The 20,328-nt window shown below is 40.2% G+C and overlaps 1 protein-coding gene across 1 annotated transcript in view; it reads left to right on the top strand.

Moving 5' to 3' along the window:
- Nucleotides 1-20,328, top strand: part of EVC (EvC ciliary complex subunit 1) — a 57,289-nt gene that overhangs the window by 24,529 nt on the left and 12,432 nt on the right. The window contains exons 12-14 of the mRNA XM_075709589.1: nt 9,673-9,885; nt 17,816-17,925; nt 19,245-19,455. Of these exons, the coding sequence (XP_075565704.1) occupies nt 9,673-9,885; nt 17,816-17,925; nt 19,245-19,455 (534 nt within the window). The remainder of the gene's footprint in view (nt 1-9,672; nt 9,886-17,815; nt 17,926-19,244; nt 19,456-20,328) is intronic.

Raw genomic sequence — 20,328 nt, forward strand, 5'->3', positions numbered from 1 at the left:
CTTTCCTCAATTCATATGAAGTCTCTGGAGACCAAACAATTTTTTTTTACCCTGCACAGTTCCATCTCATTTGTGAAATTATGTTTCTTTCCTTTATAGTGTGCTCTGCTTTAGTGACACTAAGATCAGACTGAAAATCCTATTTCTTTCAACACCGTTAGCTAAGTTTTCCATTAAATAAAAATTGGTTTGGGTGAATTAAGTGTTTCTAGAATTGCCAAGTTGCCAGGAGAGCTGCACAAACTTGAACTCTGCCAATTCACCCAGCTCTAAGCCATTATATTCCATATTACAGCTGCTCTCTTATTCCTAGACACAAACAAACACTGCCAGACATGAAAAACTGTAAGTACTGTGATCCAACTGGCATCCATTGAATGAGGGTCCACAAATCTTAATTTCCGCTTCTTTTTTTTTTAATAATAAAACATTTTTATTGTGACATTTAACGTAATGAACAACTGCACTTTCTCCCCTTAACCCTAAATACAGATACTACAGACTGTTGAGGAGAGCAGACTGCTTCTGAGTATACTTTGTAAGCAGCATAAGCTAGAAAGAAGAGAAAATACAAATGAGCATAGCCTTGCTGTAGAGAAATGGAGTTGTTCTGACTTGTACAGCAGAGGGAAGTGCAGTAGTTGCACATGTTGTCCGTTACTTGGGGCATAAAAGCAAAAGTAGATTTGCCCTTAAGGGAAGGAATTGCATCTCACAACCACAATGCCTTTGCTTCTCTCTCTGTTTCACCACACTTTCAGAGCAGAAGTGCACCTTGGGCAAGCAGAAGCCTTTCCCTGGGCAGCAGGGCTTTGCCCCTTTGCTTAGTTTCTCCAGGTTTCTGCTAGGGAGAAGCTACTGTTACCAAAGGGGAAGGCAAGATACCCATGGGAAGGCAACAGGGATTTGAGATCCTCCACAGTGCAGTGGTGTGACTGCAGCTCAGGCAGACCTGAGCAAGCAAACATTAGGTTAACCAGCTGGGTACCAGCAACCCTCACATGACAATAGTCAGCACTGTGCTACAAGACCTATGTCCCAGTCGGGTTTGAACCAGCTAGTCTGTAGAACCAGCTAGTTTGGGCACATCTGCAAACACTGCAAAGCTCCGTGTTGTCATTCCAGAAGGTCTGTACTCCCTGAAGCTTAACTGATAGTCATTTGCCTTGCACTCATTTAGAAAGTTTGGACTCTGACTCTGCTGTTTCTGTCCTACCATGAGCAAGGAAAAGGTTAAATTAAATATTTGGTTAAACATTCTGTTGTTCACTTAGTCTCTATATTTCCATAACTGCAAGCATGTGTTACTAAGTAGTAGGCAAGTAGAAGGCAAGAAAAGAAGTTCACCAGCAGAGAGTTGTGTTCTGTTGCTTTTTTGTCATTCCAGTAGAAACAGAAGCCTAGCAATATTACTGAAAAAACTGAGTGAAACTCTCTGAAGTCACCCTGGCATGCTCCACAGGTATTTAGATGAATATTCCTCAGCCTGTGGTCCACAAGACATCCAAAGATAGCCCGCAAGACAATTTTAAAAAGATGCATTCATGCATTTGTAAACACAGTCAGAGTGGAAAGAGCTAGAAGTAATTAAATATTTAAGAGTTCAGCCCAGTTCTTATTTTGTTGCAAATGAAAATTAGCCTTGCAAAACTGCACAAAGTAGTTATGCTTCCCACACACAGAAGTTAAATAGCTGTTGGATTTAAGGGAAATAAACCAGAGATGTCTTACTAGGAGCTAATTACCTAAATCCAGGAGGGGGCAAAGTGTTACCTAAATCACAATTTCTCCATAACCAAGACTTAGCATTAGCATCCTATATGCCCTCTCTACCAAGTAGCTCATACTCTCTGCTAGCCCAGGATTAAAGAAATATCATGTATTTTTTCTGGGCTGAACAATCTAATATTTTCCAATACTCACAGGATTTAGGGTTACAGACAAGTTCCTGCTTGTGTACCCATTGCCATCTTGACTTTGGTTGGAAACCCCCAGAACTGGAATGAATCACACCACACTTTTCAAATTAAGGGTAGCTCAACCCAAACCATGGTGAGGTTTTTCTTCCACATCCAAGCCCTCCATTTTCTTAAGTTGCTTTCATAGTCCTTGGGGCATCATCAGTATTGCAATTTATCAGATAAACACCAATATCCTAGAAAAGAACAGCCATGTTGGTTCAGACAAATGACCAATTGGAGTAGTATCCGGTAAGTTCATGTAATGTAACAGCACCAGTGCTAGAGAGATGCATAATACCCAGTTAGATAGAGTTAGGTCTGTTCTCAGGCATACCTTCAGCTAAAAGCAGTTACTAGCAGCTTTCAGAGCAACTATCTTAGAGCATACAGGTGCCTCCATCATGTGTCAACTTTCTAAACCATCCACCCCCATTTAAATACTGTATCAAAACTTGCACTGTAGGTGACAAAGCAGAATAAATCCTAAAGAAAGGCAGCCAGCATAAAGTTCCCAAGGGTTGCACTCTGACAAATTCACTCAACCAAGCACAGAAGCCCAAGTGCCCAGCCATCGCCCTGAGCTTATGGTCTTTAGCTGCTTTATTTGAAGGCCATTGCACCTTTTTTTCAAGGGAAAAGGACCTGGCAAGGTCTTGTATGTGATGAAGGCTTATATGTGATAAAAAGTTTAGGCCCTCCATTCCTCCTTCAGTTGTGCACTAGAATAACTTGACTTATTTCAACAATTGCCTTGGTTTGCCCTAGTATAAGCAAGCAGGGAAGCAAGCCTAACAGACTTAGTTTCATGAATAAGTAGAAAGATAACCTCAGTGCAAGAGGTGATATTAAAATACAGAGAAAAGGTCACCATGTGACCGAATTGGGAAAAATGGTGTCACTCACCTTAAGTGCCACTCACTTGTGGGAGAAGATCCTTACCTTGTTCTCACAATGTTCTTCTAAGCCCTTCTCAAATTTCTATGCCTTTTTTATTTTTTCATTTTTTTCCCCTTTTAAACAGTTCGTGAGTTCACCAAGATAGATTTATATAACCCTCAAGGTAGATTTATATAACCCTCTAGCACTACTGTAGGCTGTAGCTCTACAGTACATCAAGGAATTATCCAAATTGGTGAATAAATATGTAGAAATGCAATGATCTGGAAGCTGGCTGTGTTTGCATAGAATAATTGAGTAGGTTTGTTTTGTGTACACATGAATAAATCAATTAAAATGATTTAACCAAGGTCAATGGAATCTGTTGATGCCTGAAGTGAATGAATGAGCTATATTTGGAGGATAGCATAGGACTTTTCAGCCATACTAGTGCATTAAAATAGTGCGCTGTAGGTGAATAGTCTGTGTCTAGGCACAGGCTCCATAACTAATTTTTGAAATGCAAGTTGAGGAATGGGGGCAAGTGATTTTGATTATCACAGTATATCATAACTGAAGGAGGAATTGTGTCAGAGGTAATTGAATGGCTCAGCCTAATATTTCCGTAAACACAGTCTGCAAAGTTATCCCATACACAAGGGATATTGTGCTGCAGTAACAGTTTTGTTTTGGCTTGGATAGCTTTTCAGCTGCAAGGTTTTAACCGTAATTTTCTTTTACATGGCAGCAAAAGCACCACCACCACCACCCCCCAATATATCCTGCTCTGTTTCTCGTGATCTTTTGAAAAGATTAATGGCTAGCTCCTTGCAAGTCTGTCTCAAGTTCAGCATATCAGATGTTCACCAACCTTTAATCTTTTCTTTCTCCTTTTTTTTTTGGTGAACTACCTACTTATTTCAGTAGGGAAAGGAGAAGTGAGAAGAGGTTGGTGGTTAACAGTTCATTATTAGAGAAAACAAACATGCAGATTGCACAAAGGAAATCAATTAACACTAGGAATTATATAGTCTGTGGTAAGACAGTTATTTTTCCTCAGCCTCAACATCAAAACGATAAAAAACCACAATTTACTGTCATTTATAATTCCCTTTTGCTGATAGCAGTTCACCAGAATGTTATTTGACTTGACAGAACATAGAAATGCACAGGAATTTAGACAAAAAGCTATTAAGTAATGAGTATTATCAACAGGCAAGGCAATAAACATTTTATGAATGGGTAAACATGAATGTGGGGTTGAAGCAAAGTATTTGATTTTTTCCTTTGTTAATAAAAAGGGAAAAAATATTTTTGTCAAAATAAAAAGTACAGATTCTCAGACACTCTTTCATTACTTTCTTTATGTAATTTCATTAGCATGAGGTGGTTAGGATTGCTTTTCACAGAGTGGACTGTATTTTTGGGTACTAAGAGCTAGCTTCTTTTCAAGCTGAATCACCCACAGCTTATCTCAGATGGAAGTCCAGTGGATTATCAAGAGACGTTTCAGGACGCCGGACTTGTCCGGGCTTGTTGGTGCCAAATGTAGAGGTCATGCTAACATGACAGAGTTCCACTTCAAATGCTCACTTTCGAAAATTTTGCCCTGTGACTTACCCCAAAAAGGCTGAAAGACAGCATGATCTAATAGATTAAATTTGTGAACTCTTACCATGTGAGCTCAGTCTAGTTCTGGGTTTGGGCACTGATTAACTTTGATCTGGTCATTTCAGTCAAAGCTGATACAAGATGCCTGATATGGATAGCCTTCATTCTGATGTTTGCTTCATGCCTTATTGCATAAGAAAATGTATTTTACCTCTATATGGTTTCACAATTTTTTAATAGTTAGATCTAGTAAAGGACATAACCTCATCTACAAGGCACATTTCTAAAAAGGGAGTACAGAAAGAGAAGATTGAAACTGCCTCCTGAATAAATCAAGGACCAGTGAAGGGGCAAGACTGGAATTTCAGTGAACCTCATTTTAAATGCATGGAAATCAAACTTTTTTTTTTTATTAGCTTGTGCTAAGGATGGCTTCAATGTCATTGCATTTTATTGGTGTCAGGATGCTTAAAAGCAGGGTACTGCTTTAATTTTCCAGTTAGCATTCCAGAATTCTTCATGTAGAAGAAGTGCACACAATCAGCTTTTCCCCATTTAGCATGAGTTTATAATGTGAAGTATCTTCTAGTGGCCAGTGGTGTCCAAGAACGTTTGGATTATTTATGGGATGTATGATCTGAGTATTGAATCGCTGTCCTTAATAAGAAACAATATGGGTTAGGAGATGAATCTCTTACCTCCTAAACAAATGTCCTAGCCATTGAGCTTCTGGAGATACATGCAAGAATGTTTACAGCTTTAGCCAGAAATTTTAATTATTTTAATGAAATGCTGTTGTATCACAAGTTAAAAAATAGCTATCACAAGTTAACAAATAGCTGTGCAGTTGCCTCTTGGAGATAATATATACTAGTCAGTGGCTGGCCTGTGAAATACAGTACAACCAGCCTTTCTCAATACATTTTCCTGCTTCACAATTTCATTATTCACTTCATTCTCATCTACATGTAGGAACCTGTTAATCATTTGGGTTTGAGGGAGAGCATTAATATTATTCTTTGGTTTTATAGTGAAATCTGATAAGCTCTGTATTTCCCCTGGTTTTTGACAAAATTACATATTTATTGCTGTGTTTGAAATTCAGATACACTCAGCATTTTAATCTGAGCCCATTTTATTTTGCATATACCCTGTGGTATTTCTTTATGCTTGATGAATTTCTCTGGAGATTTTTTGAAAAGCTTTGAGATTGACTGCCAGGTACTACAAACAGGTTCATTCAACACTGCAATCAGCTATTCTATTAAAGGAATCAATTTGAATAAATTTCATTAAGTAAAAGTTCTAAAAACAAGAGATGGCATATCAGGAAGCTTGTAAGAACTATTTTGTAGGGGTTCTAGTCCAAAAATAAGATCCTGGAAGCAGCAGGATTTCTTAACGGTTTTCTTTTTTTCCTGTGAAAAATAAGCTTTATAATAGGTAGTGCGCTGTCCCTGTTCACAGACAGACTTTATTGCTGTTTCAGATCAAGTACATTCCTTAGAGTACAAATAGTTTTGAACTATTCTGTTAGCTTGAGTTGCTTTGGTAGAATTCAATCACATCTACAATCTTTCCTAAATGTAGACTTACCATTTCCCCTACCAAATTTTAAAAGGCCATTCCACTGCGTTTTTTTCAAGTGCTGCATTAAACAGCATGGTCATCATACTGTACCTGTGGTATGTCTTTTGGGTAGAGCATGCTGTCGTGCTAGGGTCTGGGTTGCAACAACTGCCTGGGGTCTAACATCCGTATGATTGTGTGTTCAGATTAAAGAAGCCAGCGGCCACAGGTTCCCTGAATGCTGAAAAGGAGTTAGTATTTCAATAGTCATCACTGATGGTGGTTTATTTTGTGATCCTGGACCACAGATGAGACCAGTAAGTGCAGGATTTGTGCCCTGCACAGAGGAGAATTTCTAACAGAACTTAAATGGAAAGTTTTCAGTCCTGTTGAAAATCACTGTCCCAGGGACTTAGAGCACCTGACCAGGCTTCCTGTTGCTTTGCGTGCCAGTTTGCAACATCTGTGAGATATAAAGAACATACTGCTTAGTCCTGTTTCCCCTCCATGTATTCACCCAGCATTTTCACTTTTAAAAGGACTGTTGATGTGAAAACCTGCTCCTGGAATTCTAATCCCACTTTCTTGTCCTTTCATACACCAGTTTCAGCAGAGGGCCATGAATTATTTTGCAAACAAATAGTTAAGTATCTTTGATCTAAAGGTAACTTGGCCCATCACACCAATGAGGTGATGCAGGTAAGTAATTTTGTGGGAACAGGACCTAGCCACATTTTTCCTGAGTAACTAGGTACCCACTCTGGTAGTACCAAAGGTGAGTATACAATATAATTTGAAGCCGCAGGGAGTACAAGCAGAACTCTATTCACTTGGTCTTTAAACAAGATGGCATGAAGGCAAGTAACAAAATACATTCTTTATGTTCTGTGCAAAAGATTTCCTAGTAAATAATAATACAGAGCTGTCAGCATGCCAGGGAAATGCTATCAGTTCTGCAGCAAAATGTGTTGCAAAGTAATTTAGCTGCCATAGGTGGAACTCTGTTTGTTAAAGAACAAAGTTCCTTAACACCCTGCCTGAGATCTTCTGAGATTGTAATAAATGCCACAGACTCCTCTAGACTGCTTCTGAATTATTTCAGACCCAAGAGAAATTCTTATATCCCTGAACACCCAGTAAAGGCAGGAGAATTAACTCATCCTGAAAGGCTAGTAAAGCTCAGAGAAGAGATGGTTTACAGAGATAGAGTGATCGTTCTTAAATGTTGTATGGGATACAGAGATTAGAAACATAGGATGTTTCAGTTTATGTTAAATCCCAGAATTTGGAGACTTGAATTTTAAAATAAGTAGCAGTTCTCTCTTCTGAGAACTCAGACAAAGCATTTTGCATTAGTGTTGGCAAGCTAAGCCAGGCCCACAACTACACTGATGACTGAGATGGTATAAATCCTGCCTCTTGGAACAGGAAGCGGTAACTCCAATAATTAAGGAATAGGGGAGATCCATCCTTCAGCATAGGATGCACCTGTGTAGCAAATGTTACCCTAATGATACTGTCATCTTCAGATTGTGAGCAATTGCTAAAAATAGGAGAAGTGTTACTAGAAATGACGTATCCGATTGTTGGGTCTTGGACTACTAATTCTCATACTTACACCTGGTACCCAGTTTCAGAAACGTGTAGCCCAATTTACAAGAATTCAGGACACTTTGAGATTAAACAAAGCCAGTGGGCACTGGATTCTGAAAAACCTGCATACTTGAAACAGGTAAGAGTGGAAAAAATCAAGACAGCTCATCTCGAAGGTGTAGTGAACACTTTTGATAGTGTTGTGTTTCAATTTTATCCATAAGAAGAGGTTACTGCTGGGAGCTCTTAAGGTAAGCTATTTATTGTTTGTGAAACAGCTCATTAATAACGGTGATTAGCATCCTAGAGGGATCCCAGGAGGAAAATAATAATTTAGTATTCAGAGAAATACAAAATAAAGATTTTTGAGAAATCTATCCATTCAGTGGGTGTTGATAAACCTAAACATGGAACAGATAAAGGTCCTGTGGAAACAGTACATGAACCCAAAAATTATCACTATGGGGGCACAGAACTAGATTTCACATGCAAACTAAGTTCTGATCATTCTTTATTTCTGAGTTCGTGACCTTGCAATTTAACATCCTCTTTTGTTTTTTTGGTTTTTTTTCTCTCCTACTTTCTTTTTTATGATACCACATCTAGCAGTTGGAATGGGTTCTTAGACAATAGTACATTATACCAGTGTGTCTCCCAGGAAAAGAAAAGTCCACTAGAACTTTTCACGTCTATGAGCTGCAGACAAATGGTTTTGACATTTAGATAAAAATCTCTGTGTTTCTATTGAGAGGTTCTAGATTTTGATCACTTAAGAGATTGTAATTAAACCTATATTTAAAAGAAGGCAACAGCTAGAAGATGACTTATTTTTGCAACAGGAATGCTGAAAAGAGTTTTAAAATTACTGGCTGTATTTTAAGGAAAAGACAGAAATATAAGTGTTTTCGAGAGGGCTAACACTGATTTACAATGAAAGCAAAACCAAGTAGGCAATAAAGCTTTTTGGACTGGTAAGGTCACATGAAACTCACACCAAACCAGCTCTTCATACTGCTGGAGTACTGCAGCGCCCATGGGACCTTTCCAGTATGTCTGTTTTCTCTCTTCTGCTGGGGAAAGCTACCTGCCCTCATGCCTTCTCCTCGGGGATTATCTCAAACTGTAGCAAGTTTGCAAACACAGCTCGTATCATCACTGTGTATTTGACAGTGAAATTACGTGTTTTGAACAGACTTTTTAGCTTGGATGCCATCTGACTAAATCACCCAAACTCTTCTTGCGAGTGAAACAGCCTTAGCAGTTGAAAACCACTCATATGGGACTAGTTTTAATAAAACCACCAGAAGGTGTTTGTTTTCCTAGGCTTGAACCTGTCCTGCATCAGAAGGAATTAGAACACGGTGCTAATAACGCCAAGTTCACAGGTTCAATCCCTGCTTACTGCAGGGGAGGTTGGGCTCGATGATCTCTCAAGGTCCCTTCCAACCCAAAGCATTCTATGATTCTATGATGATTCTATGAATTTGAATAATTCTGTCTTTCCAGAAGGCACTGAAGAGTGCCGTATTTTGGAGCATCAACTATTAACATGACTAGTGTCAATTTTGTCTTAACTAAATGCCATACTGTCTCTTTTAACTCTCCCTTCTTTCTTGCCATCATTCATTTCATATTAGCACCTTTGAAAATGTGCCTATGAGGTGTTGTGCTACACCAGATTGTTGCCACAGCAACTTTCAAAATAAATGTTTCTATAACACATCACCATAGCCAGTAAAACAAGATATTCTTTGTACTGTAGTTGCATGTAGGCAACAGTTAGGTTTCAAGGTCTCATGTGCTCGTGCCGCTATTGCATTTTAAATACGCTTGTGTGCCTTGAACCAAAACATTTAAGTTGTTCCCTCTACAAAACCTGGCCTTTTTAACTCAAGTGTTAGTGGCATTGGGTTTTAGCTCTAGGGTCGGTCACTGGCCCAGTGTCTTCACTGGGACATGGTTCCCTCACTGGCATCATGGAGACATGCAATGAAAGAGCTCCAGAGGGCCGGGGTGTCCACTTTCTCACCCTTCTCTCTGTCCCTCTTTGTCCCACTCTTAGGAGCTGTACTCTAAAGCTTCCCATGCTTTAGCGGAGTTGGTGACGGAGCTATTTCTTCAGACCCTGCCTGTTGTGACCAGCCTCTCTGTAAGAGAATGTGAGCTTCTGAAAGAGGAGTGGCAGGAGAATTTGGTTCCTCAGCTGGAGAAATGGGAGACCCACCACCAGAGACGCTGGAAGCTTTTCCAGGAACAGCTATTGCAAGAAAAAAAAGTAAGAAAGACCCATATTATGTTCTGGGACCCCAGGGTCTGAAAATAGGGATATGGAAAAAAAAAAAACCTCAAGATACTTATCTGTGCGGAGTATTTTGTTTATAAATATACAGCCCAGGTCCAGACACAGGATGAGACTCAGGACAGGGAGTTTGACCTGCAGTATGGAGTGAATGTATATGCTGTGCATGCAGGCTTGCATTGAGTCAGAGAGTAATTGCTGAACATCTGTCCACAGTGTTTGACGGCTTTGTCAGCACATAAATTTTTGGGGGGAAGGCTGCTGTCCGATGTTCTCAACTCTTAAGCATCTACAAAAACAGTTCAAAAAAAGGTCCATCTGGTCTGTGTGGAGAGGGTACATATAAGTACAGTTTACAGGAAAGGACGCCTTACAATGAAAAATATTTCTTAATCATTTTTATGTATTAATACTATAATAATTGGAAACATATGATACACACTTTATATAAACTTATTCTTTACTCTGAGAAGGTGAAGAAACACACATCCAGCTTTTCTGCTCTGTTTGTGCCCAGGATAGGGGGCATTGACACCAGAGGAGTAAAGCAACAACAGTAAATGCTGAGGCAGATATCTTTGGCGTTAGGCTGGAACTCAGATATACCTTCAATTTATTCATGCAACGCTATCTCTCTGTTAACACTTCTTTTTTAGACTAACACAGCTTAGTCAAAGACAGACCTTCTGTATACAAAGGTGTGCCCCTTCCCAAATGTCAAGTGTGTGCTGTAACATACAGAGTAATTGGAGCTTCTTAAATAAAAGGTTGGCAGAGTTCTTTAACACTGACAAAATCATACTTCTCCCTAGCCTCATTCTCCAAAGTGCCTGGACAATCCAATACATGGTTAATAAGGTACTGATTTGAGACCCTAATTATTACAGACTGCTATAAGGTGTTTAACTTTTCCACGCACTCAGATTTAGAGTTGTTCCATAAAACCCTGTGATTCAGGAAACTGTGGGCTTCCTACTAAATCTTGTAGAGTGGTTTGCTGACCAGTGGTTTTAGAACATCCTTGGGAATACAAAAGTAAAATTATTCATTGGAAATTCTTAGCCATTTCCTTTTTTTCTTCTCTATTTTCCTTAATCTGGAGTTACACAAGATGCACCTCCCTGATCATTTTATATTTACTTTATTGTAACTCACCTGTTATCTCAACTATTTTGAAAAACAGTTCTACTTGCCTCTTCTGTTTCTGTGTCACAGGGATATCTAGCAAACTAAACTAAAATATGCTTGGGACTGACCACTGATGCCAGTGAGCTTGCTCACACGCCTTAAGTTAAGGGCGAGCATTTCTGTCTTCTAGGAGTGCTGGCTGGCATTTAGTGTTTGAATTTGGCATTACCTATACCTTCAGTGTTTAATGAAACCGTGTCTGAGCTCAACTTTTTTTATTTTGCCCCTTTTTATCAAGGATTAGATTCAATACCTGACTTGGCAAGCTTAAACCTCTAGGTTGCTGTTCATTTTCACATACACCAAGGGTTCACAAATTGCCTGTTCTCGTATGTGAATGACCTGAGCAGCCTGGACTAGTAGGTGCACTACAAGCATGTCTTATAGTGCGTGGAGACCAGAGCACCGTGGTGGTATCTATTGTCATTAAAAACCACAGTCAGAGAAGGAGGAATTTCTGGTGTGCAACTTACAATTAGTCTCAGAAGTCAGAGTGCATGTTAGGGCACCTCTGCTCTGGTCGTTCCACTGTCCCATTGAACCTCAGCCATTGTTCAGGGCCAGAGAGGATGTTGTTCAAGGGCTGGGAGACTCTCCACAGAGGGGGAGATCTTAAGTCTAAAGTTTTGTTCCAAAAATGCTGTTTATGCATTCCTTTCTTACTATCGTTGGGCACAGTATTGAGTAGAGAAATCACATCCTGGGATTTTTTCTCAAGGAATTCAAAGGATTATTTCATCTCCAGTACCCAGTGCTTTGGGCAGCACTGTACGATGGATTCATTTTATATGAATGCAGATGTTCCAGTCATGCCCAAATGTAGGTCATTTAAACTAGAAAGTTGACTTTCCATCACTTTCAGTGTACTGTAGCATTCATAATACAAAGCAGATGGCTTCCTAGCTGGGGAAAAAAAAAAAAAAAGAATAAAGAGTTTGCTTACATCATTAACAGTAATTACTGAGCTATGGAAGAATTCATTTAGCAATGACAGAGCTGTCACATTGGTCTCTGGGTCACCAGCAATGCAGTTGGGCCTTATTCAATATAAAAATTTCCTGAGCAGCAGGCAGAGCTGTCCTAAGGATGAGTGATTCTGTGGGATAAATTACTAGAAGAGACAAGGGTTTCTCCTAGTGGGAAAATCATAGAATCGTTTAGGTTGGAAAAGACCTTTAAGATCATCCAGTCCAACCATTAACCTAACATTACCAAGTCCACCACTAAACCAGTTAAGGGTGGAGTAGCAATTACATATTTCCTGGCTTGGTAGCTGGATTATTTATAATGAAAGTAAAAATTAGGAATCATTAAGATTGGAAAGGACCTCTAAGATCATGAGTCCAATCATCAACCCAACACCACCATGCCCACTAAATCATGTCCCAAAGTCCCATGTCTACCCATTTTTTGAACACTTCCAGGGATGGTGACTCCACCACCTCTCTGGGCAGCCTGTTCCAATGCTTGACTACCCTTTCTGTGAAGAAGTTTTTCCTAATATCCAATCTAAATGTGTGATTCCTCAAGACTATATCCTTTGCAGGAACTTAAGTAGCTTTTTAAACTTAATGTGTGTGGCTTTTTGGAAGTGGTTTGAACTAAACTGAAAAAAAGTCTGCTATATCTCCAAAGAGAGCATGGAGGGAGATAGCTATTACACTGAAGCTAGGCTGGCAGATTTTCCTGTATAAACAAGTCTGAAAAACATCACACAACTCATTCAAATGCATTTCTTGACCCTTTCCTAGTATAAACACAGCAGCATGCACATTTAAGCAATGAGCTGACACTTGCGTCCTACAAAAAGGAGCACTTGGTTTCCACCTTAAGAAGAGAGATCAGACACTTGTGACAGGTGATCATGTCATTTAGGAGATCCCACAGATGTCACAGTGCTGAATATGACAGAAGATCCATAAACCAACATTCATATTGACAGGCCTTTTAATTTATCAGGAATTTTCCAGCAGGAGATACGTCTTTTGTTTGCCTCTTAATAAATGTACTATACTAAGGGTTACATAGTCACCTGCTTTACAGACTTGGGAAGTCTAACACCCGAAGTCTTTTCATGTGTGCTTTTCAAGGTGGTGCAAAAAGACATTTTTCCCATTTACTTGAACTGAATTTTTTTTTTAGATTATCTTTCCTAGGATTTATACGTATCTGGAATGTGATGTCCTTTGGGGGAACAGAATCTCTTGTACAATTGAAAAGAAAAAAAACAGTTTCATTTTTAACTTTTGCCTTATATACTTGAGGATGTGAGTGAGACAAATGAGAATAAATGACTAATGAAGATAAATTTTGAGCATTTTCCCTGCATAGCCCCTACCTCATGATTTCTGTAGACAAGCTCTCCTGCCTAGGCAGCAGTTCCAGGGAGCAGACTGCTGCACCAGGCTGAGGTACTTGCTTGGCATTCAGTGTGCATCACACCCCATCTACAGGCTGTTAGGGAGAAATTGCTTTCCTTCGATTTCCTGAGAATCTGTACTAAAAATGTCAAACTGAGAGCTGCAGGAAAAAAGAGCGAGCTTATTTGGGTCTAATTTGCTGTTGTATCTGAGATCTACCTCAAAATATTTTATGGGTTTCATTACCTACCAAAGACATATTCCTCACCTTTATTGCCAGAGTAATACTTAAAGTTAGCAGTGTTCCATAACATCTTGTAATGGACTTGTTGCCAGGAAGCAAAACACCAAGAAGCTTATGGAGAAAAAACAGGGTGAGGAGATTTCTGTCTGTTTTCACATCATTGCTTGACACCCAGAAATCTGAACTAGCATCTGCTTACCAGTTTTGACATGGTGTGCATTTTATTGCTTTCTCTTGATTTTATACACATTTTTTCATAGTGATTGGAATCACTCTTCTTTTCAAGAAGCCAGACATTCCTTGGAGCTTTACTCCACCATGTACCATGCTTTTGTCACTGGTTTTACTGGTTAAATGCAGGAATCGGACAGCCCGAGCTCTGTTCCAGCCACTGAGTCTGTGCAGCAGCATTGTTTTCTCCACTCTGTACTGACTAGTCTCTGAGCAAAGTAAGGCCATTCCTAAGAACAGGAGAGCTTGGAGAGGTACCTGGAGATCTGGCCCAGCGTTGGAAGGTCAGTGCAGCACAGAGCCTGACCTTTCCACCTAGCTTGATGAAATAGTTGTCTCTGTTTTGCTGGTTTTCAGCAATATGCCAGCAGCCTTAAATTAAGATTCCCAGAGGATCGTTGCTGTTGCATTTGTGCCTTCATCTGTGAGTTCTTCTAGTGTTTTGGAGATGGAAAATACCCAGCCCTTCCAGCCCATCCCAGCGTGCCATTGAAGTGTTGCTTCCAATAAAACCTACAATATTCCGTTCTTATTCCCAGCTGATCCTTCCCTTCTTGATCATCTTCCTAATAGCCTTTTTGAGAAAAAACACTGGTTTAGTATTTGGTCCAAATCTCAATCTTCCTTATTTATCATCCCATCTTAAATGTGTAATAATCCCCCTTCTTTCCTCTTTGTTCTCTTAACTACTTACATGGCTGATCTACTTCTACTGTTCAGTTTAATAACTATGCGCAGGGATATTTTCTGCTGTGTGCTCAGCTTTCCATTGGTCTCAGGGGGGTGAAGAGACCTTTTATAAATTTTGCACGCAGTTTACCTTAAAAGCAGTCACAATGGAAAAGGTGACTCATTCTTCCCTTTAAAAGAAAGTCTGTGTTCACCACCACAGAACTAGGCTATTTCTTCATAAACAGAAGTAAACGACGACTACAATCCTTGTCATTGTTATCATTCTGAGTGCCTTTTGGATAAGATATACTGATAGAATCATAGAATCATAGAATCGTTTAGGTTGGAAAAGACCTTTAAGATCATCCAGTCCAACCATTAACCTACACTACCAAGTCCACACTAAACCAATCAAGGGTAGACTAGACTAAACCATGTCCCAGAGTGCCACATCTACCCGTTTTTTGAACACTTCCAGGGATGGTGACTCCACCACCTCTCTGGGCAGCCTGTTCCAATGCTTGACCACTCTTTCTGTGAAGAAATTTTTCCTAATTTCCAACCTAAACCTCCCCTGGCACAGCTTGAGCCCATTTCCTCTCGTCCTATCGCTAGCTACTTGGGAGAAGAGCCCAATCCCCACCTCACTACAACCTCCTTTCAGGTAGTTGTAGAGAGCGATAAGGTCTCCCCTCAGCCTCCTCTTCTCCAGGCTAAACAACCCCAGTTCCCTCAGCCGCTCCTCATAAGGCCTGTGCTCCAGACCCTTCACCAGCCTTGTTGCCCTTCTCTGGACACGCTCCAGCACCTCAATGTCTTTCTTGTATCGAGGGGTCCAAAACTGGACACAGTATTCCAGGTGCGGCCTCACCAGTGCCGAGTACAGGGGGACAATCACCTCCCTGCTCCTGCTGGCCACACTATTCCTGATACAAGCCAGGATGCTGTTGGCCACCTTAGCCACCTGGGCACACTGCTGGCTCATGTTCAGCTGGCTGTCGACCAACACCCCCAGGTCCTTTTCTGCCGAGCAGCTTTCCAGCCACTCTTCCCCAAGCCTGTAGCGTTGCATGGGGTTGTTGTGACCCAAGTGCAGGACCTGGCACTTGGCCTTGTTGAACCTCATACAAGTGGCCTCGGCCCATCGGTCCAGCCTGTCCAGGTCCCTCTGCAGGGCCATCCTACCCTCCAGCAGATCGACACTCCCACCCAATTTGGTGTCATCTGCAAACTTACTGAGGGTGCACTCAATCCCCTCATCCAGATCATCGATAAAGATATTAAACAAGGCTGGCCCCAAAACATAGCAGCAGAGGTGTGTTACATTTTAGTTTCTTGGCTGCAATATTATATCATTTATCAATTCAGAAAGCATCTCATGTCTTCTGTATCTTGGTGATCTGCATCAGATTTAATCCCCAAGCTGTTTGAGAGTAAGTGTGCAGACAGGCCCTTCAGAGCAACTTCTCAGTGAATAACCAGGTCTCCAAAAATGATGGGAAGCCGTGTTTGAGCCACAGCCAGTCTCTCATTGAACATGAAAATACTTCTAGAAAGTAAAAGGTCATTTTCAGCCCTTTATCTAACTGCTGAAAGAGACATTAAAATACACAATGTGATGGATCTACTAGGCATATGCAGAGAGGCGTGAAACACTAGGAAGTCATATCCACAGAGCTGCTAAAGGGGAATACTGATACAGTTATTACTTGAAGCAGGTATTTGCCATCTGTCGTGATGATACCTGGAGACCTGATAGACCTTAATTTGACACTCACAGCATGCAATCAGAGAAGGCACTGTGCTCAGCTGTGCTCTGTGATTTTAAGAATCGCCTAGACTCAGATCAGCTGTGGTCTGGCTGCACAGGTACCTCATGTGGCTCCTTCTGAGAGCAGCCTGGTGGGTTCCCTGGCGCTGCACAGACTTTCAGGCTGTGCTTTTCAAGCTCAGCTGAACTCTTTCCATCTGTCACCTGTTGTTGACTGCCTGCCCATCCTTCCCAGGCATCCTGCTCAGGAGTACATGGGTTGGTAAGGTTTTCTGCATGGGGAGGGGTCAGTTGTATGTGTTGCTATGTATAACTACAGAGAAGGTGCTATCCAAGAAAGGAAGTATGTTTTTATTTTAGAGCCAAAGATGAGGTGGTTTCTGATGTTGCGCAATTCCCAGGGAAGTTCATTCTGTGCTCACAGATAAAGCCTCTCTCCTGCACAGATCATTGTTCCCAAGGAAAAGACTATCCAATCCAGTAGGAAGGCCCAGTACCACTCCTAGTTCCTAACATTAACAATCGTGCAATTACACATCTAATTCTTTGCTAGACATGCTGATCTAGTGAAACCTTGCTGTCTGCAATAATAGAAAATTTAGTCCCTCATGTTCTGAATGAGGCTAGAACATGAAGTGAAGCTGTCGGAGAGCCTGAGTATTATATTTAATTTAGGGCTTTGCATACATCTGCAGGCAACCTGCATTTATCCAGCTGCCAGTGTAGCCTAAAATACACACTTCATCTCACAGTAACAGAGTTCGGGCCTTAAAACCATTTAATCTTATGGCTTATTATTCATTAAATTCTGGCAATACGCTAAACAAAATCTGAAGTCCATATCTCCACAAGTTTACAGGCTAATGACAAATCCATCAAAACATTTAAAGATTAAATTCGTTGATCTAAATATCACCCTGAAGGAGCTGTAAACTTGCAGTCCATAAACCTAATCATGCAATCTCCATTTCTAACTATTAGCGCTGTGTGCTATACACAAAAGTGTGATGGAAGATGATATCTTTATTTTGTTCAGTGAAAATAAAACCTATGTTCTCTACCAGTGAAAAAAAACCCAAACAAAAAGCCCACTGCAACCTGCTGATAAGACTCAATGCAGTATTTTGCGTCATATTGTTCTTTTTCTTTTGTTCCTCTGTTGCTGAAATTGGAAAATCTGTAGGAGACACAGCTCAGGGCTGATCTAAAACAGTGCAAAGCCTCCCTTTCTTTTCAGTGAGCTTTGTTTAAGACTGAACATCAAGAAAGAAATATTCCTAAGTAGAATAATTTTAACTCAGCATGAGTTTGTTTCTTGAAAGAGGGGGATGATTGTTTTTAGCAAAATAACATCAGATAAATCCCTGTTTTGTAATGTGGTGACTAGAATGACTGAAATCAGAGTATCTTATGATTGTAATTTTTTTCCCCTGCATTTAGCTATGGATGAAGGAATATGCTCTGTCTGCTGTGATGCAAAAGCACCTGTCTGAGAAACAAGATAAGATAATTCAAGGTGTCATAAGCAGACTAGGATGCCTCAGTGATGAGTAAGTTTGGTTTTATCAGTAAGTAGTGGGGTAAAACTGCACTGCTGCATGCACAGATAAAAACTTGTGTACATTATAGTCCCTCAACACTGCTTTCCACAACATCAGTGTCTTCAGACAGAGAAGTAGTTACTCTAGTTTTTTGTCTGAGTATCAAAAACAAGTTAAAAAAAAACAGAGATATGACTCCTGGTAAGTAGAAAAACTAGTCTTCTGTGATTTGTCAAGTGGTATGCTTTCTGCGTATCTACTCCTATGTTGATTTCTATGAGTGATTTCTAATCTTGAACCAGCCTCTCTTTGCACTTTGTATGTCACATTGAAGTTGGATATTCTTCAAGGTAAAATGTTCAGGCCAGCACCATTCAGCCCTACCTTTGCTTTCTGCTATTACAATGCCACTGACCATCGCTTTGCATGATAATGACTCCTCTCTTGCATTCTCTGTCTGTATTCACCAAGGAAACTTTTAGTTTTATCACATCGTTGTATAGCTAAACATCTCTTTGATAGAGATACTTCTCAAAAAAACACAGTTCTGTGTTATTTGCCTCATTTTGGTTAAGATACCAAATTATTTCATTCACCATGGTTTTCACATTACCGAAGATCAAAGCATTTGAAGACTTGTCTATTTCGAATATTGGTATTATTGCCATTGCACTCCTTTACTTTGGCTCTACTTTTCAGTTCAACCTTATATTTTCACATTCTCTGACTTCAATGTTTCCCAAGAGTCAGTATCTAGAGTGTCTTACACATATGCACAAGTTAGATACAGGCACAATGTCATCCCAAATGTACACACAGATTTCACTCACCTGGTCCAGAATCAACTTCAAAATTTGCTCTCCTGTTTAAAATTCACCACAAACTTGCTTTGGCCATGTCTGCCCTGCCAGCTAGCAGTAGCCTCTTCATTGTCTCTTCAGAGTGTGCGTCCTTGTTAATCCAAGATATGCTCTCCTGTATTTTCTTGAAATAACTTTCCTGTAGTTCTGATTACATTCTCTTTTCATCTTATTTCAAGACTCCTATTAAAAAAACACTTTTATTATGTAATTACAGATGATTATATATCTATTTTCTTCCTATTTTTATTGTAATTTAACTTCAGTGTGACAGAACTAGAAGTCTGTCACAGCAATTCCCATTCTTTATACCTGAGCAGCTTTCCAAGGCATGCTTTGTACCAGAATATGTTACACAGAGTGAATAGTAACTCTTGTCATCTTTGAGCAATGACTTTGCAAAACACAGGTGTGCCAAATCAGCAAGCAGCTCAGCTGATTGATTTTTTTAATGGTCCTTTTTTACAGGTCTGTTAACTATATATTGCAAAAACACCGGCTTCTGCTGTATTCAGTACTCACAAGGTTAACCCTCCGACGAGTTGGAATGGCAGCCCTGGCCCGCATGAGAATGTCCAGAAAGAAGAGCTTGCTTCAGGAACTGAGAGAGCAACATACCCTGCAGAAGGGATCCTCCCCCTGCCAAGATGAGGACCAGTGGCAGTTACAGAAGGCAGTGGTAGGTGCAGTGTCCAGGCAATTTTTCTCCAGAGATCTTATATACTGTGATGTCTGGTATTAAAAGTAACCGTAGAAGATCTCAAAAAATAAAAATGTTCAAGTTCCAAAAAGAAAGGAAAATATTCTCTGTCAAAAATGCAGGTTCCAGGGTATGCCTGTTTTAGTTTGGGCAGGCATGTAAAATTCCCTAACACTTTATCTAGACAGGCTAGCTGTCTGTGATATGTGTTATCATAGCAAGCTTATTTAGCTATTTATTTTATATGAAAATAGTAATGAAAGAAGGTGTGCCAACATGTATAATGTGTATAAAGGACTTCTACACAAGTTACTGCTTCAGTGTGAGATAAACTCCTATTAATTCTGCTAGGGATCATAATATGCACTTGAAAAGTTCTTACCTGAGCATCAGAAGAAATTCTTCCCTCCACCAGACCTAGCAAGTTCTTCTATACTGTCATCATTTTTCATTCCTTTTTTATTTCTCCTCTGTCCTTGAGACGCTCAGCATCCATTCCCCTGACATCCTTCCAAATAATCTGGCTCCTGTAGGTCAAGGAGATGGCAGAAAGTTTAAGAGATTTTTAGACTTGATGTTCCTACAGGTCACTTTCAAATCTGTTTGTGACTGGTTTTTAGGGTTAATCAATTAAGTGTTGTTAGTTAATTACTTACCTGCATGGGATACTTACCTAGAACAACACTGAATTTCAGATTTCAGCCACAGAGGACCCTCCTAGCAGGTGTCAGTGATAGCTCCTGCCCAACGTACTGCTGCTGCACATATGGGTTGAACCCATCCAACGCTTTGCAGCTCTGTGCTCCATGCTGTTGCTGTGTAATTAGCTGAGAGATAATATTTTGCGTCCCT

The sequence above is a fragment of the Pelecanus crispus genome, chromosome 4, assembly GCF_030463565.1.
Source record: "Pelecanus crispus isolate bPelCri1 chromosome 4, bPelCri1.pri, whole genome shotgun sequence".
In the NCBI taxonomy this organism is placed as follows: Eukaryota; Metazoa; Chordata; class Aves; order Pelecaniformes; family Pelecanidae; genus Pelecanus; species Pelecanus crispus.